Below are 22417 nucleotides of genomic sequence, written 5' to 3'. Positions count from 1 at the left end.
AATATAAAGAGCTGTCTATGCATGGTCCAGACTCTCTTTCAATAGCAGTATTTCTGGGAAGGTTAAACAGCCATCCTTCCGGGATTTGATCAACAGGATTTTCCACAAAATGCAACATTGCAATTAATGACCATAACGTTTCTTCCAAATCCTAAATTCTGTGAAGGAATATCTTAGATACAGACGTTCAATATCCTCATTCTCTAGGCAATTGGTGGGATTCTCTAGGCAAAAATACATTCGCTAGGCAATTGGTGGGAATCATGGCAACCCCAGACCACTGTCCTGCTTCTGGGAGTGGGGGAAGAACATCGTCTGCCTGGGGAGTAACTATGAAGACCATGCCAGGGAAATACCAGCACGGTGTTGAGCGAGCCCATGCTGTTTCTGAAGCTGTCCACGGCCTACCCACCCTAGAACTCGCACATCCTCACGGCCGTATACAGCCACAAGGCTCACTGCGAGCTGGGCGTGGTGATGGGCAAGCATGGCAACACAGTCCCCAGGGCCACAGCCATGGACTACATGGACGGATATGCCCTGTGCCAGGACATGACCGCCTGGGACGTGCGGGATGAGTGCAGGAAGAAGGGTCTGCCCTGGACTCTGGCCAAGAGCTTTATGGCCTCCAGGCCAGTCAGCAGATTTGTGCCCAAGGAGAAGATCTCTGACCCTCACAACCTGAGGCTCTGGCTCAAGGTCAATGGTGAACTCAAGCCAGTAGGGTGAGACAGCCTCCATGATTCTTCCCATCCTCTACATCATCAGCTATGTTTCTAAGATCATGACGTTGGAAGAAGGAGATATTATATTGACCGGGACGCCAAAGGGAGTTGGACTGGTTAAAGAAAACGATGAGATCCAGGCTGGCATACCTGGCGTGGTTGGTATGAGATTTAAGATGAAAAGGCCAGAATATTGAGTAATTTCTTAACAAATTTCAGGGAGAAGGGAGCAAGACAAAAGCAAATAATGGCTATGAAATGTCACAATCCTTTAAAAAGAAAGCAATTATTCAAAAAATGATTAGATTGATATGGCTCAACTCATAGAAGATGGATTCTTTAAGAAAACATGAACTAGAATGGACGGGCCAGAAATGTAAAAAGCCAAGGTAAAGTATTTCTGGTGCTTTGGAAAAGATTTTATCAAACCAAATGTTCAAAAGAGTTTCCTTTCGTAAAACTGGATTGGAGAAGACTTTTCAGTGGGTTATCTCTAAGATGATCAGTAGTTCAAGACTTAAAACCTGCAGAGAAAACTGAAAGTTATGTTCCAGATCAGTGTTTCCCCAATTTCCTTGGACTTGGTCATCGTCAGGAAGCATTTGTCAAAATAAAAATTTCCAAATTACTGGCCCATCCCAGAGCCACTCAATTTCATGGGATTAATCTCCAGTGAAGCTGTGTTTACAGAGCACTCCAAATGATTCTTTATCAAGGAAATGTGGAAAAACACTGCTACACATAATCAGTTAATTTAAAATTTTACTGAATAAGTGAACAGTTAATGAAGATTTCACCTGTTTACTTAGAGTGTCTATCCTGCCCCAGTGATTCTGAGTTCAGGAGATCATTTTGAAATTATTTTTTCCAAATAAATATGCTGCCTTTTATGTGGCTAAAAAAAATAAAATAAAAATAAATACATAAATAAATTATATTCTCTAAGGCAGCAGGTTTCCAACCTTTTTGGCACCAGGGACCAGTTTCATGGAAGACAAGTTTTACACAGATGGGCTGGGGATTGAGGGGTGTGGTTTCAGGATAAAATTGTTCCAGCTCAGATAATCAGGTATTAAATTCTCATAAGAAGCGTGCAAGAGTCTGAACTTTCCCCTACATCTAGAGGGGTTCTCCTGCTGTTTCTAACAGTCAAATGTCTTAGGAATCAGCTAACTCTGTCCCCTCAACATCTCGGCAAGGATTTCTTAGGTAGCATACTTGTTACTTCTGACCGCTCTTATTTGGATTTCTGAGCCAAGGCAAGCCTAATAGTCTACAAGCTTCCAAGAATGCAATTCTCATGTGATTAGACCCCATAAGAATGAGTTCATTTTGGAACCTTGATTGAGGCCAGCTAACTTGATTATGCTTTCATCCTTGGCCTTCCAAGGATACAGAGCATCTTGGATACACCTGCCAAAATACAGCACTCATCTGTACCTCTGTAATATTCCATGATTCATGATTTATGTTCCTTGACCCAAACTCCTAATGTTCTTTCTTCTTCCACTGTGCTCTCAGGAACTTATGTTCTTATTAACAGATTTCCCTGAGTCTTCAAATCTCTCACAAAATAATCCACCAATAGCTTTCACTAGTGGGCAGGGGTTCTTAAATTGAGATCTATGTTGTCCAGGGGAACATTATGGGGAGTCTGCATACTTTTAAATAGAAAATAAATTACATGTTTATTTTTACCAAACTCTAACTGGAATTCACTAGTTCCTTCAATTATGAATGCAGGCCAAAAACCACAGCATTAGTAGTACCTATAACTGGTATCAATACAAAACACAGTTATTTTTATAGCACATTACAGTTTGTTGCTCATCAAGATATTTATGTTCATCATTACACTGCAATTACTTAATTAGGCCTACTGCTGTGTCTTTAAGGTGTTAATAAAGCAGCACCTAAATTACTGTATGACATATTCTGGTTTCTCTTCAGATCGTATAAATCTTTCGCCTTTTACTAAATTACTGTATGACAAACTTAGGAATACTTTTAAAACACATTTCAATGTAATTGGTTTCCTCTGTGATCCTCTCTGTTATACCTTTAGAAATACTATACCAGGAAGGGTCCATAGGCTTCACCCTACATCCATGGCACACACCCTGCAACCTAACCATTTATCTCCTCCCTGCAGCCCTGTAGCCTTTTGGAGTTTAAAACCAAAAAAAAAAAAGCTACTTGTTTTCTAAAGCCTGACATTCTACAAGGTTGGTAAACAGAGGGAGAAGCCAGCAACATTTTCCTAGTTCCTCCCTATTGCCTTTAAATGTTCTTCCTACATCCCAGCCCCTGGTTTATTTCAGTATCCATGAGAACAACAATCATTCTCATATGCTGTAGTCACAGGGCCCCAAATCCCAACTGCAGTAAATCTTCATCTCTATTCCATTACAGCTAACAGCCCAAACCCTATCCCTCAGAAGTATACTACCTCTACAAACCTGGAGCCTCTGCCATATGCCAACCACAATCTCCCTTTCTTCTCACTCCCTAAATCTTGTCACACCTGCACCTTACCCATATTAACACTAACAGTCCTTTCTAGCTTTTCCCCAAAGCATCCAAAACTTTAAGCTTTTACTTTCTTTCCAAACTAGCTCTTGTCCCATCAAAGTTAATCCTTCATCTTGTGATCTAGATTCAGATTTTCCTGCCTCTACTGGGACCTTGCTCCACTCCACCAATAATCATCACTTTCATATTTATTAACTCACAGCAGGTAAGCAGTACTGGGGAGACAATGACAGACAGCACGGACACAGTCCACTCTTATGAAACTCAAGTAATTCAGACAAATTCCAAGAGTCCTTTGGCCCAGGGTAGAGGCAGCTCTAAAGGCCCCATTTCTCACCACTGGACATAAACATCATCTCTTCAGCATATGAATAACTTCAAGTCTTACTATCTTCTAATGTATATATATAATGTGTGTGCATATTTTTTCATCATTTCATAATCCCTCAAATCCCTTTTGGCTATCACCCTTCTCTGTCCTTCCCAAGCTCTTTCAATTAATAATCAAGGGCTTGTTGTTCCTCAAGCTTCTGCTCTCAGCTTGCTCCTCTCTATTCGCTATGAATTATCTCATCTCACCCAATTGCTTCAATCATTTCTCTACCGGCAAAACCTAAACCTAAAAACCTCAAGTCAAATCTCTCTCCTTCCAAATCCATGTACCTTTGCACCCAACTACAAGCCACTTTCACTTGAATAAACAACATTTCCAACACAACGCATGAACTACCCACACCTGCTCCTCAATCAAACGTCTCCTTATTCTCCACATCCAGAAGAACCCACTTCCTAACTGCCTCTCAGTGTTGTCTGACCTTTGCCTCCAGGTCTCACAATTGCTCACCTGAATTGCTGCAAAAGGCTCCTAACTGCTCTTTCATATAGTTAGGCTTGCCCCTGGTAAATTATTTCTCTACGTTGGTAAAATGATCTTTCTACAAAACTAATCCTTCTTTAAGGGAAGGCTATATGATATAGTAGAGAGACAGAAGCTGTGAGAGTCCAACTAACCTGGCTCCAGCCTTGAGAAAATTAACCTTCCCAAACCTATTTCCTCATCTGAAAAATGGGTATAATACAATCCCACCTATCCGTGTGTAGATACTATAACACACACTAGACACTTAATAGTTGGTAGCTAACATTATTCCTTCAAGATAAAATTCAAATTTCTTGATATGACAGACAAGGGTCTTCATGAACCTGCGTTACTCTTCTGCCTCAGTTCTCACAGTTCACCAACCTACATCCTCCACTTCAGCTACTTTGATTCTGCCATATTATCTCAGGATGTGGTCATTTATAAGCAGCTGCCTCTTCTAACAGGAATGTTGCCTTTAATCCTATCCTTCTTCATACAGCTCACTCCTACTCAATTTGTCACCTTCCCACTCCCAGATGGCTTTAGGCAGCCTACCCTGCACTCCCATCACATTCTACTCAAACAATCTAGTTATCTACTGATCTCCTCGACTTGGATAGGCTATCCAGCAGGACTGTGTCCTTTGTATCTGTGTCTAATTCCTGGCACATAGTAGGTACTCAATACATGGCTAGTAACAGAAAACACAACATGCAAGGTGACAGAAAACCCAATTACACTGATTTGATCACACCGTATACATCTATCAAAATATCACATATACCCAAAAAGTATGTACAACTATGATATATTAATTTTTTAAAAACTTCAAAAAGGCAAGGGGACATAACATGCACAGATTTTTAAAAACACATCTATAGACTGGCTATATATAGAGAGATGCCTTCAATTGGCTTGTGTTCAGAATTTTCCATCTCTACAAGCCAATTTTTACCAACAAATATTGAAATAACATTTCAAGGACCCAATAACTGACCTACAATACTAAAAATAACAAGGACCCAATACTGACCTACAATACTAAAAATACACTTTTTTTTAAAGACGGGTTCTCTGTTGCACAGCCTGGAGTGTAGTAGTGAGATCAGGCTCACTACAGACTTGACTTCCAGGGCTCAAGCAATTCTCCCACCTCAGCATCCAAGTAGCTTGGACTATAGACACATCACACCCACCTAATTTTTTGTATTTTTTGTAGAGATGGGGTTTCACCATGTTGCCCAGGCTGGACTTGAACTCCTGGGTTCCAGTGATCCACGTGCCTTGGCCTCCCAAAGTGCCAGAATTACAGGTGTGAGCCACCACACCCAGACTAATTGAATATAACTTTCCTCATTCTTAAAGAAATCAATGTATTCTAACAGATTGGTATCAAACCAGCATAACTATAAACAGCCTCTAAATTATCTAATGGAGGACAATTATGCTTAAACCACCCATTGAGGCCTGTTACAGTGGCTCATTCCTGTAATCTCAAGCCTTTGGGGAGGTCAAGGTGAGAGGATTACAAGAGGTCAGGAATCTGAGACCAGCCTGGGCAACATAAGGAGACCCCATCTCTATAAAAAACTTTTAAAAATTAGACAGGCATGGTGGTGCATACCTGTAATCCCAGCTACTCAGGAGGCTGAAATGGGAGAGTCAACTGAGCCCAGGAGTTTGAGGCTGCAAGGAGCCATGATCACACCACTGCATTCTCACCTGGGTAACAGAGTAAGACCATCTCAATAAAATAAAAATTAAAAAATGAAACAAAACAAAAAAACAAAGAAGCACCCATTGATAAGTAGATAATAAACTGGCATGGCAAGTTTCTGAAAGTTGCAGCTATAAATAAATACTATGCTTTACTCACCAGCTTCACGTAATCTGTTCCCTTCTGCTCTGGTCCGGTTAGTTCTTTCACTTCCAGCGAGATCTACCAAGGACAACTGACTTATGGTAATTTGTTCTTTTTCCTAAAAAGATCACAAAGCCAATAACTTAAAATGTGTGATAACTGGTTTACAATGTTCTTTAAATAGATTCCTATCAACAAGTCTTAACAAACATTTGCATAATACAAAATGCAAAGGACAGGCAAAGGATACATATTTTAGGGGAGAGTTTGCTAAAACAGTATGATAAGTATATTCATGACATTAATGATTACTTGTTCAATTGGCTGGTCTTCCTTCTGCATCAGACTGTAGGCTCCCTGAGAGCAGGGACTCTGTCTTTTACTACCTTATCACCAGCATGCTGCACAGTGCCTACCACTCAGTAGGAACTCAGAGGATATTTGCTGAATAAGAGTCTAGAATAGAACTACCCTAAATTCTTCTATAATCAGATATTTAATAATCTTATAATAAGCTAATATCATAATGCTATAATTTTTTATTTTTTGAGAAGGAGTGCAGTAGCACCATCTCCACTCATTGCAACCTCCTCCTCCTGGGTTCAAGCGATTCTCTTGCCTCAGCCTTCCAAGTAACTAGGACTACAGGTGTGTGCCGCCAAGCCCAGCTCATTTTTTTTTTGTATTTTTAGTAGAGATGGGGTTTCACCATATGGGCCAGGATGGTTTCGAACTTCTGACTTCAGGTGATCCGCCCACCTTGGGCTCCCAAAGTGCTGGGGTTACGGGCGTGAGCCACCGCGCCCAGTAGATAATTCTTATAAAAAGAAGTGAAAGTCAAGAGGTACTGAACTGATGCTGTAATATTAGATGTGAGTCAATGGAAATCAGGTGTATATGAAAGGCTGACTTATAACCATTTCCTAGCTAACAATTATTGAGTGCTGACTGTAAGCAAAGCACTGGACTAAGAACTTTACACAAAGTACCTCCTTTAATTCTTACAACCTTATAAGGAAGTTTTATATAGCTAGTTAGTAAATAAATAGAAATCTGCATTCAAATCGGGGTGGTCTTCAATACCATTCCTGTCACTGAATAAAAAATTACACTTTAATGGATTAAAGTTATTAGATGATGTAAACTCAGACTCAAATGCTGTTACTAATTGACACGAGCCTTGTAGTGTGGCAGACCTGGCAGTAAATAGTGATCTGCATATGGGAGACCCTACTGGCCTATCAGCCAAGATGAACAACTTAGAACACTGGCCACTTCCTCAATTATACCTACCCTGAAAAATGAATTACTGACATTTTAAAACCATTAACTGAATTTCCACTTACAGAATGAGTCATTAGAGAGAAAACAATCCCAGTCTTATTTTATCACTTCTACTAAAGAGATTTTTAAAGATTTGCAAACATTTTTCACAGCAAAATTCAGGTTCTAAGATTTAATATCCATTTCCCAAAACTATAATAAAGGGGAAAAAAAAATTTTTAATGTCATCACCTACACAGTCATCCCTTGGTATCCTCAAGGGATTAGTTGTAGGATCTATGGATACAAAATTTCACAGATACCAAGTTCCATGGATGCTCAAGTCCCTTATATAAAATGGTGTAGTATTTGCATATAACCTATGCACATCTTCCCATACACTTTTTAAGATTTTATTTTTTTAATTTAAACTTTTTAGCCTCATTTTATTTTTTGCAAAGACAGAGTCTTGTTTTGTTGCCCGGACTGAACTCAAACTTCTGGCCTCAAGTGATCCTCCTGCCTTGACCTCCCAAAGTGCTGGGATTATAGACATAAGCCACACACCCAGCCCTCCCATATACTTTACATCAATTTAGAATACGTATAATATCTAATACAATGCAAACACTATGTAACAAGTTGTTATACTGTATTGTTTAAGGAATAATGACCAATAAAAGTCTCTACATGGTCAGTACAAATGCAGGATTTTATTTTCAAATATTTTTGATCCGCCCCTGGTTCAATCTATAGATGTAGAACCCACACATACAGAGAACCCTGTATATTTATTCTAGAGCAATTTTCATTGCAATAAAACCTCCCTAAATTAACTTTTTTTTTTCGAGACAGGGTCTCACTCTGTCACTCAGGCTGGAGTGCAGTGGTGCGACCTCAGGTCACCGCACCTCCATGTCTGAGGTTCAGGTGATCCTCCTGCCTCAGCCACACAAGTAGCTGGGATTACAGGAGTGCATCACCATGCCTGGCTGATTTTTTTAATTTTACCAGAGACAGGGTTTCGACATGTTGGCTGGATTACTCTAATTCCAAAAATTAAGGATAGAGTTAGAACCAGAAAAACTCCACATACTACAACTTTACCTGTAAGATATTGTCTCCATCTGCATCCAAGGGAGCCTGAACTAATTTAATGTTGAACACGCTATGGGAACGGCTGGACTCACGATTCAAATGGGTATTAGCAATACGTCTCTTTTTCTGGCCTGTGACAACAGAGAAATCATTGATCAAACCTGAACTTGGTCATTTCGTTACACATGCTTTCTAGTAAGTCAAAAAAGATTGCTATCAAATTTAGTAGCAATTCTAGGCGATATTTATCATTCTATATTTTTCTAGTTCTAGATGTTTCTAACCTCTCCAGAAAACTTCAAAAGCCTCATCAGTAGATTTCACTTCTACTTCTGTACATCCTGCAACATACATGTTATGGTTCTTATCTTCACGAAGCAATTTAGATTGTGGAGGTCTATGGGGAAGAAAAAAAAATCAGTGTCCTAAATTATGAGATGCCAATCTCTTCATTTAAGAGTAGGACTAAAATGTCAGGCGACATGACATGCTATTCTTCTAATGAAAATTATGTATAAACATATAATGTATAATACTCCAGAGAAATATTAAACTTAGATAAGATTGTAAAGCTAAATAGTCAAGATTAATTACATAACAATAGAAACCAATTATGTTTTAAAAGCTTTGCTCTAATTTGCTCTAAGAAAGCACATGAAGCAGTACTTACTAAACAATTAGAGACCAAAGTAGTATTACAGCGACATCACATGCACAGGTTAAGCACATTTTCCTAATTTTAAAAGACTAGCAGAAAGAACCGGTTCTGACCTCCTCAACAACAGCGGAAAACAAATTCGGAAAGAGTTTGGTATATACCAGGAGTGGCAATCCTTTCAAAGTGGCTTATGAAGTTTTAGTCTGTATGACAAGATGAAAGTTGGGTAACAGAGCTACCTGTTTGGTCTTAATCTTGTGAATGGTGAGCGTAGAGACATTTACCAGCCACCATCACTGATAGTCAATAGCAGATTTTTCAGGAAACAAGGAGGGCTTAGAGACAGCAGCCAGCCCCGTGACGATGGAAAATAACCTACATGCAAACATGCCACAGAATGCCAACCATAGTATAACTGCACCCTTCTCCCTAAGAAAAGAGCCAACACCATCACACATACACAAAATCTGTGTTCCTCATGGGTGTGCTGCAACTGTTCCACCTACCAAAGGAATAAGGTAGACGTTACTGTTTCTACAGCAGCCATCTCACACCAACATGTTCAGTCCAGACTATGTGACAGTCACAGTGAGTCATATCTTAAAAACCCTCCACTTGCAATAGTTTTTCATTGTATTAAAAACTACTAAAAGTTAACTAGCTTTAAAAAGCAGGCCTAACACGAACCGAACAAATTAAATCTGAATTCAGTGCCAAACAAGCACCCTAGAATGTTCATTCAAGGAGTTACCCAGAAAGGTTACAAAGCACACAAGGCACTTTTGTCAATTTTCTTTTGTATAACTAAATGAAGTCAAAATAGGATCCTTTGAAAACAGTCTCATTTAGAACAAACCAAACAAAAAGTTGGCACACGGGTATACATGAAAATGGGTATACCCAAGATTAGAGTCAAGAAAATTGACACTTTAAAACAAATGGGAAAGTAATTAGTTTGATATAAAAAGTAATTGTCAGACCAGGCATGGTGGCTCACACTTGTAATCCCAACACTTTGGGAGGCCAAGGTGGGAGGACCACTTGAGGCCAGGAGTTCGAGACCACCCTAAGCAACATAGTGAGACCCCTATCTCTACAAGAAATTAGAAAATTAGCCAGGCATGGTGGCTGGTGCTTGTAGTTCCAGCTACTTAGGAAGCTAAGGTGGGAGCATCACCTGAACCCAGGAGGTTGGCTGCAGTGAGTTGACATGGCAGAGCAAGACCCTGTCTCAAAAAAAAAATAAAAAGTAACTGTCTCACAAGGTCTTAACTCTTCCATGTATTGCTTCACAACCTAATCCAAGTATTTTTACTATTACCAACATTTCAAGGGTAAATAAAGATAGGTCACTCCAGAAATAAGTCCCTTTTGTAAAGTTCTCACTTGAAGAAAAGTTAAACAGAGCAAAAGAGTCTTCCTTGGCATAAACTCCTAGGATTAATATTTTTACATTTAGCTTACTTAGCCATATTCTAATTGTTTTCCCAATCAATGTGATGAAAATTCAAGGACTCTGGTGAAGATAACCGTATCAAAATATGACTCACTAAGAACCACAGAAACACTTGTATCAAGTATGGCCTCAACCAGAGTCCATAAATTTTTCATGTAATTAAAAGTGGATATACTGGTATATATTCTCAGTCTAACAATTTTCTAAGTCCAGCTGTTTCTCCAATAATGTTCCATTAGATATACACACAAAGTTAAATATAAGACACAGGTCTTTATATTCTTTATGTCCAGAGAGGCCCTAATAAAGACGGCATTAAAGACAAACCTTTAGCTTAAAAACAAAATCATCAACTCAGAAACAAGATACTAACATTAAACGTAAGATTCCGGGGTCAACTCTAGCACAAATACAGATTTATCATTTTTGCCAAGTGGTAACCAGTCTTACATCTCAGAAAGGCAAGACCCTAGGAAATCTAGGAAGTAGTATTTCAACTCTGGTGGAATTATAGTGCAGATGTCACTCCGTATTAATGAATGATGGAAGGTATCTAAGTATTACTTGCACAGATAACAGCTTTAGGTTCCAGTCTGTAGAAATCATGAAGGGTGGTGTTAAGAGGTTACAAAACTCCCTATACTGTCTCAAGTTCTTGAAAGATAGTCCCAGAACACATCAATAGGGACACTTCCTTATGTAATTAATTAAGATCCTTCTCAAAACACAGTCCAAGGCCCAGAGTTTTCAAAAGTAATCTCCAAGATGAATATTTGGGTCCCTCTTCTCCTTAGATGCTTTAACCCACCAGTTCCCTAATATAGCTACATATCTAGTTAATAATAAACACTCAAACACCAAACCATGTGATATACAAATTATAGCAGTTCATTCTGAAAACAAATGCATTATTCTCATTCATAGTTGAAGAAACTAAAGCTTCCTGAGGTAAAGTAACTTCCCCAACATTAACAGCTAAGGGGCTCTCTTCACTACTTACTTGGGTTTTATGGGATCAAATGGCACCTCTTCCAAAAGATCATATATGTAATTATTATATATTTCAATATAAGAGACAAATACACCATAGACACTATCTTCATCAACCTCTTCTGCTTTGCAGAATTCTTTCACAGTTATCATATCTGCAAACTCTGGATCTACTTGTCGTCTTAAGAAAAAAAAAAAAACAAAGTTCAATTGTATACACTGTTAAGTCCATTTTAAAACTAAAGGATCCCAGTTGGGCAAGGTGGTTCACACCTGTAATCCTAGCACTTTGGGAGGATAAGGCGGGCAATCACCTGAGGTCAGGAGTTCAAGACCAGCCTGGCCAACATGACGAAACCCCTTCTCTACCCAAAATATAAAAATTATCTGGACATGGTGCTGAGTGCCTGTATTCCCAGCTACTAGTGGGACTAAGGCAGAAGCATCACTTGAACCTGGGAGGCAGTTTGCAGTGAGCCAAGATCATGCCACTGCACTCCAGCCTAGGCAACACAGTGAAACTCCACCTCAAAAAAAAAATTTTTTTTTAAATGATCCCAAGGGGAAACTAACAGATACAATAAATATCTGGAATTAGAAGTAAAAATGCACAAAGCAACTTTATTCATACTCACAGTTTGCCAACAGTATCCCCATGTTCCCCCAAACACACAACAAAGGCTTTTATACCCTCTCTCCACCCAGAGTGGCACCTTCTCGAAACAGTGATTGAAACAAAATGTGCTCAAAACCAAAGAGAAAACATCTGAGCAAAGAACTTAAGAATATTCCTTAACTTTAATCTAACAAATGTCAACTTCTCTACTTAATGTTTACCATTCCTCATGTCTGGGCAAACCACAGGACAGAATCCTATGCCCCTAGGCCAGTGCTGCATACAAATATAATTACTTACTTGCTAGAAGGGGTCTTTGGATTGGGCATAGCTTCTCTTTTCTGACGTTCTAATAAGGCATCAACCTCACACTGTATATCCATACTATTCCTATCATTAGATTTAAAAACCTGAAGTGGGGGCAAAAAAAAAAATCATACCACATTTTTCAGAATTTGACTTAAAATAGTAAGAAACATATTTAAAAACTAAGCAACAGTTAAGGTTTCCAAATGAATCCAGTGTTTTGGTTCTTCTTTAATACTACTGTATCCATAGGCATCTTAGTCCAGTAAGATAAGTCACAACACAAAAGAATCATACTTACATATCGTTTAGCTTGAAACGACCCTATACTGTTAAAGATCATGTCTAAACAACGAGGAAGCAGCCCTCCTTCCCCTGGAGAACCGGTCATTGTGTGAGTTTTTCCACTTCCTGTCACGCCATATGTGAAAAGAAGACCTACAGTGTAGCAAGTCACAATGAGTTATATCTTAGAAGTCCTCCATTGTAATATTTCTTCACTGTATTAGAAAACACTAAAAATTAGCTAGCTCAAAAAAGGCAAGTTTACCACCACACTAACAAATTAAATATGGATTCAACGCCAAACATAAAAATATCAAAACAGTTTTATCAGAAGAGGAGAAAAAGGAAAATCCAGCAAAACTCCAAGAGTTATTATCATACCATTTTTGCCATGAATAAGGTCATCGACCAAGGGATGAGCCACAACATCAAAGAGTTCCTTCTGGGTGGTGTGAGTGCCAAACACTTGTTTAAATGAATACTGAGTCTGTGGAAAGAGAAAAAATGTACTAAATGGAATTCCACTATGATCCAAACTAAAAATACATCTTCTTAAACTTAAAGGTGTTTCTTTATGACATTTAAGATCTAAGCATGCAAAGAAAAAACATAAATGGTCTTTACAATTGGAATCCTTCGTTTTTTAGTTATTCACTAAAAAGTCATGACATACCTAAATTATACCAATTATAAACTGGTAAATGTTTTCAGTCACGACTACTAAAGAAAATATACAAAAGTCTCTTTTTCTTTTTTGAGACAGAGTTTTGCTCTTGTTGCCCAGGTTGGATTGCAATGGCACGATCTTGGCTCACTGCAACCTTTGCCTCCTGGGTTCAAGCGATTCTCCTGCCTCAGCCTCCAGAGTAGCTGGAGTTATAGGCACACGCCACCACGCCCAGCTAATTTTTGTATTTTTAGTAGAGATAAGGTTTCACCATGTTAATCAGGCTGGTCTTGAACTCCTGACCTCAAGTGATTCACCAACCTCAGCCTTCCAAAGTGCTGGGATTACAGGTGTGAACCACTGCACCCAGCTGAAAATGTAGAAAAGTCTTAAATCCACTAATGCTTCTAATCTAAGGTTGATTTTAATTAAGTGACAAAGATCAAAAGGTATTATAATGATTCATAGTCACAGATTTATGGAAATCTACAAGCATTATGTCATACACGACTTTATTGTTTCCTAGTTTTTCTTGATAAAGGTGTCATTTAAAAGAGCATAGCATGGGCATAGTGGCTCAAACCTATAATCCCAGCACTTTGGAAGGCTGAGGCAGGAGGACACCCTGAGGCCAGCCTGGGCAAGCTCATCTAATAAAAAATTTTTAAAGTAAAAACAACAAAAATCCCCACAAAAAAACAATGAGCTGTGGTTGCACTATTGCATGCCAGCGTGGGCAACAGAATGAGATCCTGTCTCAAAAAAAAAGAAAAAAAAGAAAAAAAAAAGAAAATGGCATAGCAGCATAATACCACATTTTGATGTACTGTACTTTAAAACCAGAAGTAAACTGTAAATATAATCTCATCTAAGTTCTTACACAAAATACATTTTAAATAAATTGTGACCTTTAAGAAAGCAAGACCATTATCAAGTCTCTCTAAATACGATTAATAAAATATAATCCTGTAAAAAAGGCTTTAGAGTTCACAAAGAACAAAGAATCTTGGAACTGCAAGGATACATACACATAGGCCAGGACTGAGAAGATAGATGACCTCACAGTCCTCATGAATGACTCCCTCCCTTCAAGGTAAAGAAAACTGAGGCCCAAAGGAGAAACTTCTCTGAGCACATGGAGTTAATTAGTATTGAAGCCATCTTCAGTGCAATGGTTTTGTTTTCTTTTTTTTTTTGAGACAGAGTCTCACCTCTGTCACCCAGGCTGGAGTGCAGTGGCGGGATCTCAGCTCACTGCAACCTCTGCCTTCTGGGTTCAAGCGACTCTCCTTGCCTCAGCCTATCAAATAGCTGGTGTTACAGGCACCCGCCCCCACACCGGGTAATTTTTGTATTTTTAGTAGTGATGGGGTTTCACCATGTTGGCCAAGCTGGTCTCGAACTCCTGATCTCAAGTGATCCGTCCGCCCTGGCCTCCCAAAGTGCTGGGATTACAGGTATAAACCATCATTCCTGGCAGCAATGCGCTTTTCATTATACAATGTTGCCTTCTGTCAGAAAGCAGTGACTATTTTCAATCCCCATCAAACCTTTTTATACCTACTTGATACCTTTATTTATACATACTTGAAATTTACTTAAAGAAGTACAACTCAGTAAATCAGTGTTTAACTATATTATATCCTCAAAGACCTGCTCCTCCATAAAACCTTCCCAGACTATTCATTCAGGCTGAAGCCGTATTTACTATTTTGATGAATAGAACATATAAGGTACATATTCCCTGGAAGTCTGTATTATGGTGGAGGAAAGACAATAAACAAGTAAATAAATAGACTGTGGTTAAGTACTATAAAGTAGATACACAGAGTACAGACCAGGGGAGAGGGGCTGCGGGGTGCTGTTTCTGATTGGGTAGTCTGTATAAGCTGAGAAGGTGACATTTAAGCTGAAACCCAGAGATGACCCATGCTAAAACCCAGAGAAGTCCAGGTTAAGGCAACAGCTAACAGCCAGGATTCTGCCTTATCCAAGGAACTCAAAAGATTGGATGAATACTAAAAGATGAATGAGGGTGGAGACAGCTGGGAGACAGATTAAGAAGGATTTTGTCTGTTTAAAGATTTTTTGCCTTGAAAGGTTTTGAACAGGAAAATAATCAGATTTTATGTTTTAAAAGATCACTCTGTCCGCTCTGTAGAAATAGATTAGAGAAGATTCCAAGTGGAGGCAGTTAGGCTTTGGGAGTCTTGTCAGTGACACCCAAAGCATACTCAGCAAACCAATGCCTGTCTGAGAACTGTAACCAGACTACTTAAATGTTTAAAAAGTTGGGTTTGTTTGTTTGTTTTTTGAGATGGAGTTTCACTCTCGTTGCCCAGGCTGGAGTGCAATGGCATGATCTCGGTTCACTGCAACCTCCGCCTCCCAGGTTCAAGGGATTCTCCTGTCTCGGCCTCCTGAGTAGCTGGGATTACAGGCCCCCACCACCACGCTTGGATAATTTTTGTATTTCTTTTTTGAGATGGAGTCTCACTCTGTTGCCCAGGCTGGAGTACAGTGACGCGATCTCAGCTCACTGCAACCTCTGCCTCCAGGGTTCGAGTCATTCTCCAGCCTCAGCCTCCAGAGTAGCTGGGATTACAGGCACCTGCCATTGTGCCCAGCTAATTTTTGTATTTTTAGTAGACATGGGGTTTCACCACGTTGGCCAGGCTGGTCTCGAACTCCTGACCTCATGATTCGCCTGCCTCACCCTCCCAAAGTGCTGGGATTACAGGCATGAGCTACTGTGCCCGGCCTAACGTTTAGAAAGTTCTATAGGCATTTGGCCTATATCATATATCAGTATTGCAGCACATATTCAATAGGCTCATCTCTACGAAGAGATTATGAACCAGTTCTCTGTTGTCTAACTCACACGGGCAGTTCCATCTAGCACAAGTTGTACAAAAGTCCCAGCTGTGATGCATTAAAAATAAAAAAGCTATTCCTTCATTACAGATATTATGTGGAGCACTGGTCTCTATGATTAATAATGGGGCTCAGACTAGGATTGGTGGCAGTGGAGATGGAAATGAAAGGACAGTTTCAAGACGCATTATGGAATATAACTGACAGGAGTTACTAATGAACTAGGTGCAAGGAGGGGCAAGTAAAAGGTAGGTTCCAGGTTTCTGGCTTGAGAAACTGGACAGACGATGGTGCCGTTCCTTGAGAAGAAGAAAACAAGGGAGGAAGTATTTAGAGAGGAAAGGAGAAAATCAAGAACTCCTTTTTGGACATGTAAAATCTGAGATGTACATGTGACATCCAAGCAGAGATACCAAGTAAGTGGTTGAATGTTTAGAGCCAGAGAAGAGGTTTCAACTGGAGATACAGGGAGAGCTGGAGGGGGAGACAGGAGAGTGCTGCTGACAAACAGGTTGTAATGAGGATGAAGAGGTATACATCCAATTTAGCAGCAAAGTGGCCACTGGTAGTCTTCTGAAGAGCAATTTCACAGGAATAGTAAGCACAAAAGAGTGAGTGACAGCTAGAAGTAGAAATGGTAGCCTGAATTAATCCTCCTGCATTCCCACGGGCCCCTCATCTTTAGTACACCTAACTTTCTGTCTTATCTATATGAGAATTATTTGCTTACCATATGTCTTAAGTTATAAACTTTCTAAAGGCAAGGAGTATGTTGTACTCGTTTTTAAAAAGTCTTCTACCGTCCAGCTACTAGCTTAGCACATTTGCTAAACAATATTTTTAAGTTGACTCAAAATTTTACTGACGATAAAAACACTGCATAAGAGGTTGATGCAAGTATACAATGCCTATTATTAAATGTTATTTTAATTTCCACACATGAAGCTGTATATATCAAACCGCCTAGCACAATCAAGTATCATTCCACATTAAATCATCCCTAACACATGCTCTAAAAACCAATAATACCCAGTGTAAGAAATTATCTGCTAAAAGCAATCCTCTAACTCCAGCACACCAAAGGTATGTCTGTGCATCCCAGAAGTCAAAAACACTTTAGATACAGTGTTTTAGTAATAATGAAGTAAATAAGACTTTGTGGGCTCACAAATGAATTTTATTACATTTAAAAATGTAAAAGTCATTCAGGAAACAACATATTGAGTAAAAACAACTGGTTCAAATCAGAATTACCTCCTTATAGTCTCCATTTCGGTTGAGTCTATAGCCCTCAGGAGTATGAAGCTGAACAGTTGCGTTATTGATCACTTCTATGCAACACTCTTGATCAGGAAAGCTCAGTGGGCGCACCCTACAGTATACCTAAACAAACAGGAAGGTGCTTAAAGAACAAAGTTTGACTTTTGCCTAATTTTTCACTTAAGCTTCTCATTCATTCACTCATTCATTCAACAAACATTTGGTCTCTCCATTTAAGAGCTCTGTATCACCAAGGGCTATGAAAATTAAAATCTGCTACGTGAGATTGATAGATACAAACACACATTAGATGAGAAGACTTTAAATACACATAAAATTAAAATAAATTTTGATAAAAATCAAATTGCAGGTTGTATTCACTATTATATTGTACACAAATAAGTTATATTACTACTAACATCTCTAAGAGTCAACATGTCACAAAACGAGACTTTTAAATCTGTTAGAATTCTTTGGAAATGGATGTCAATTTAAAAACTTGTCAGCTTAACCCAACATTTAATATACAAAGACACATTTATTTATTTATTTATTTTGAGGCAGAGTTTCGTTCTCATCGCCCAGGCTAGAGTGCAATGGCTCACTGCAACCTCCACCTCCTGGGTTCAAGCGATTCTCCTGCCTCAGCTTCCCAAATAGCTGGGATTACAGGCACCCGCCACCACACCCAGCTAATTTTTATATTTTTAGTAGAGATGGGGTTTTGCTATGTTGGCCAAGGCTGATCTCTGAACTCCTGATCTCAGGTGATCCACCCGCCTCGGCCTCTCAAAGTGCTGGGATTACAGGCCTGAGCCACGGTGCCTGGCCTACAAAGACTTTTTTAAAAGCAGGAAAAGGGGCTTGAGGAAAACTTCTTCAGCTGTGTGCAAAGCACCTGGTGCCCTTAACTTCAGAGCCAGGGATCCACTCCAGTGGCAGCAAGGGGTAGATTTTTAAATACCTCAGAGGAAAGGAACACTTTTTGTATGCCATTTGTTGTTTTGTTTTAAAATTTTTATTCTTTTTGCCTGCTTCATTTTCTTCTTCATAATTTAACATTTGCTTTTAAAAGCAAGTTCCCGAGCCTGAAACTGGTGAAGTACTTGCAGTTATGAATAGATACTAGACTGAATTAAACTTGGGCCCAAGAAGTTTGGAGCTCTCCTCATGCCATCAATTGCTGTATGGCATGAACTGGGTTCATATGAACTCAGTCCATATTCTCCGGGATGAATACGAACCCAGCTGGAGATTTTTAATTATCTAACTCTTCAAATGATAATTACGGAAGGTATGTATCTGGCAACTAAGGACTTCATTGTACTGAACTAATTAATCTTATAGAGAAAATTTCACAGCTAGAACTAGTTTTACACAATTCAGTACATCCATTTAACTAAATGTTCTTTGATTATACTTCCACATCTCCTCTTCCTTCCCTTCCAAGCATACACATAAGACAAGAAAGGACTGAAGAAATAAGTTTCTTAAATACACACACATAGATCCACAGGGAGACCTTACCCCAACTGGGTCTTTAAGGTTCGTTTGGAACCCTTTCTTCACAACAGGTTTCCGGGGTGTCTTAGCCCTCCTGGTCATAGATTAAAAAATAATATTAATATTTTTTTTTTTCAGTTCAACACTAATATACAATCTTACTAGGTTATCTGTAAATTATCCCTTAGGAGTTCCAAAACACTGTATCCCAAATAACATGAATAATATTCATAGTAGCAGAATGTAGCATGTGTAATCTAAAAGTAATTAAAATTTGCTTTAGAATACATCTTTGGTACCAAATGTACCTACTTATTCTCTGATTAGTTTCTATACTTAAAATAGCTTGCATATTTTCTTGAGCAACAATTTAACAGAGGCACTACAAATTTGAAAAATCTACAAGTAACTGTTCACAGTTTACAGACTGACAAGCCGATTAACTTCAATACACTATAAAAATGCACATGGAGGAATCCATTCTTTTGTCAAGATTTATGCCTGTACTTTCAAGGAACAACCAGTCATTGAATGCTCGAAAAGATTACTCTGTCTCCAAACAAAATCCGGTCCCAAACTGCCAATTTCTTGCTTTCTTAAATAGGGACAATCAAACAGATATTTTGATTGATTTCACCATTTCTCTAACATCTCATCTTTTTCCCTTCACATTTATCTATAGACTAGATATACATTTAACACATTAAGTGAGATTACTGGCTTCAACTGTAGTTTTAAAATATTTTTTTCAACATATTCCCAGATGAAACACAAGTAAATTCGTGTTATTCAGTGCAAAATACACTGTGGTGGATCTAACTTCAACTCAATATATTTTTATATATATATATATTTCTTATACATAAATTTTTTTTCATCTAAAGATTTTGACTTCGGCCTCTTAATAAACAAGTTGCCTTTTGCAAACGACTCCCTAAATGGTAATAAAGCCAATCTTCTCCTTACAACAAATACTGCTTCACCCATGAATGATGCTGCGCCGAAAATACTAATTTAGGAATGTGGGCGGGGGTTGCCCGCGGCTACAAAACACAGCAGAAGTAACTGGCCTGTGTAAGAGGATGGGCTCGGCCTCAAGGCCAGGGTGCTGGGCTAAGAAAAGCTCGCGGCGATCACCGGTGCCAAGGCTCTCCAGAAACGGAGCCCACCTAACCAATGCCCACCACACTCCCTCGGCTCCACACGCGAGACCGCCTCTGATCCGCACTAAGTCGGCCGACTGCGCTCTGGAGGCGGCCGCAGCCAGCGAGGAAGAAGGGGAACTTGAGAAAGGGAAGGCTGTCCCGGAGCCCCGAGGACAGCCCCGCTACCGGGAACCGGGTGCGGCATAAAACACCCCCGGCTTCCGGCCGACCCTTCCCGGCCCCTGGAGGCCGGAGCGGGGCGGCGGGGGGCGATGCCGCAGGGGTCTCCGCGCCCAGGTTCCTGCGGAGCTGCCGCACGTGGAGGCTCCCATTTTGGGGGTCGCGGCCGCGGTAGCACCGGACTAGATGCTGACCGCGCAGCCCGCGTCCGGCCGCGGCCTGAGTAGAGACGCCGGCCCCCCGCCCTGTGGCCCCGGACCCCGTCCGCCCTCCCTCCCTACTCGGCGGCCTCGTACTCACGCTGGCTTCATGGCAGCAGGCTCCAAGCCGTCCAAACGCGTGCGTGGGACGGGGAGCCGGAGAAGCCGGAGCGACACTGGGACAGACCGCGGGAACTGAGACTCCACGACTAAGGCGCGGTGCTCTCCAAAGCCAGCGGCAGCGCTGAGAGCTCAGGTGAGCTCGCGCCAGGCGCATTTCAAACGGGCCAATCAGCGCCCGCCCTCGAGGAGAGGCCGGAACTCCGCGGAAGTGACTGTACTGCCGGAAGTGGCGCTTGTCTCCTAGGCGACCGACGCTGAAAGGGCCAGCGGAGGCGTGTGTCCCGGCTGGAGGGAGACCTGAGGTATGCATTTAAACTCTTCCATCTTGCTATGAGGAAACTGAGAGTTTCTTTTCCTCCATCACAAGAAGTTCAATGGAAGGGCCATGCCAGGTTTGATTCAGACGTCGGAATGTCGTTCTGGTGAAAAGTGGTGTATTCCTGTGCTGTGCTCTGCCCCGAGTCTTAGGCTCCCTCTCTCTGGCTTCCAAGTCACCACATTATCTTGGATGCTTTTCTCTCTCTGTTCACCTTTCCTGGGTTTCCCTCTCTGGTCCCTCCATCTCTTTCCTATATGTACATTATTTTATCAAATCTTTTTATTTTTTCTTTTGAGATGGAGTTGTTCTGTCGCCCAGGCTGGAGTGCAGTCTCAGCTCAATGCAACCTCCCCCTCCCGAGTTCAAGCGATTCTCCTGCCTCAGTCTCCCGAGTAGCTGGGATTACAGGCGTGCATCACTACGCCTGGCTAATTTTTGTATTTTTAGCAGAGATGAGGTTTCACCACATTGGCCAGGGTGGTCTCGAACTCCTGACTTCAGGTGATCCGCCCCCCCCCCCCCGCCCTTGGCCTCCCAAAGTGCTGGGATTACAGGCGTGAGCCACCACGCCTGGCCTGTTTTATAAAATCTTGATTGTGTTTGATCCTGGCCTTACAGAGATGAATAAAATTTGGTCCTTACCCTTGAGGAGCAACCTCTAGAACCTACTCTTGCCTTAGATGAACTGATTCTATATCACTTCAGTCTTTGACCCTAAGCCGATGACTATCAAATACGCATCTACATCTGGGCTGTCAGGGAACTCTAGCCCCTTCTCAACTTCCTGCAGGACCACAGCACTGGTAAGGATAGTCCCAATTTAATATCCTTGGCCCATATTGTTGGTGCTCAGGAAACAACTTCAAAATATGGCTTTTGGCACACTGAGTGCTTTGAACTAAAGAAGACTGGAGGGCCTCAGAGAAGCCTTAGAAGCAGTCTCTCTCTGACTTTCTCCTGCCCTCTTGTCTCTTATCCCTCTGTGTCTCCTAAAGCAAATAATAGAAACCAGAATTTCTCTTCCCAAAGACGGATCATGTCTCTTCCCCAAGGCGTATCATGGAAACTAGAACCCCTTTTCTCCAAAGCAAGCCAGAAACATTATTCTAGAAAAACCTAGAAATATTAATCTAGCCTTCCCTCACCTTTCTGTGTAAAAGCTGGCCATAAAGAAATTCTCTGATGTACCTTGTCATAAGACCCTTGTTCCTAAAGGGTCTTGCCCTATACTCAGGAGGAAGGAATGCTACACAGAGAGGACAGGAAGAACCTGAACGGACAGGACTTGCTGGGTTCCTCCTTCAGTCTGTTACCATGAGATCATACTCCTTTTGTCCAGTCACATTTCTGCATAGCTGTCCATTCTTCATCTAATCTAAGCATAAAAATTAACAGCTTTCCCTGGGTCTTTGGGTCTTCATTTCCAAAGGCACTTATGTCGCATAAAACTATGATTCAGGCCCGGAGTGGTGGCTGATGCCCGTAATCCCAGCA

General features: G+C 40.6%; 1 protein-coding gene and 1 pseudogene across 3 annotated transcripts in view; one reads left to right on the top strand and one right to left on the bottom strand.

The window, feature by feature from the left end:
- The window catches only part of KIF23 (kinesin family member 23), a 33452-nt gene extending 12723 nt beyond the window's left edge, over positions 1-20729 (bottom strand). Inside the window, exons 1-11 of one of the 3 annotated variants that reach the window (XM_012451332.2) lie at positions 20582-20729; positions 18981-19050; positions 17448-17576; positions 13034-13139; positions 12669-12805; positions 12362-12471; positions 11456-11626; positions 9460-9501; positions 8626-8738; positions 8351-8472; positions 5996-6098 (exon numbers count right to left, since the gene is read on the bottom strand). In XM_012451332.2, the coding sequence (XP_012306755.1) occupies positions 5996-6098; positions 8351-8472; positions 8626-8738; positions 9460-9501; positions 11456-11626; positions 12362-12471; positions 12669-12805; positions 13034-13139; positions 17448-17576; positions 18981-19050; positions 20582-20592 (1114 nt within the window). In that variant the 5' untranslated portion in view covers positions 20593-20729. The remainder of the gene's footprint in view (positions 1-5995; positions 6099-8350; positions 8473-8625; positions 8739-9459; positions 9502-11455; positions 11627-12361; positions 12472-12668; positions 12806-13033; positions 13140-17447; positions 17577-18980; positions 19051-20581) is intronic. The other 2 variants (XM_012451334.2, XM_012451333.2) reach the window with 2 other exon arrangements.
- LOC105716621 (acylpyruvase FAHD1, mitochondrial-like) lies at positions 18-922 on the top strand (annotated as a pseudogene).
- Positions 20730-22417: the final 1688 nt, after the last annotated feature.

This window comes from Aotus nancymaae, unplaced genomic scaffold (genome assembly GCF_030222135.1).
Source record: "Aotus nancymaae isolate 86718 unplaced genomic scaffold, 86718_ANA_hifiasm-v0.15.2.pri h1tg000003l, whole genome shotgun sequence".
NCBI lineage: Eukaryota > Metazoa > Chordata > Mammalia > Primates > Aotidae > Aotus > Aotus nancymaae.
Note: the sequence above shows the minus strand (reverse complement) of the source record. Positions and strands in the feature narration are given on the sequence as shown.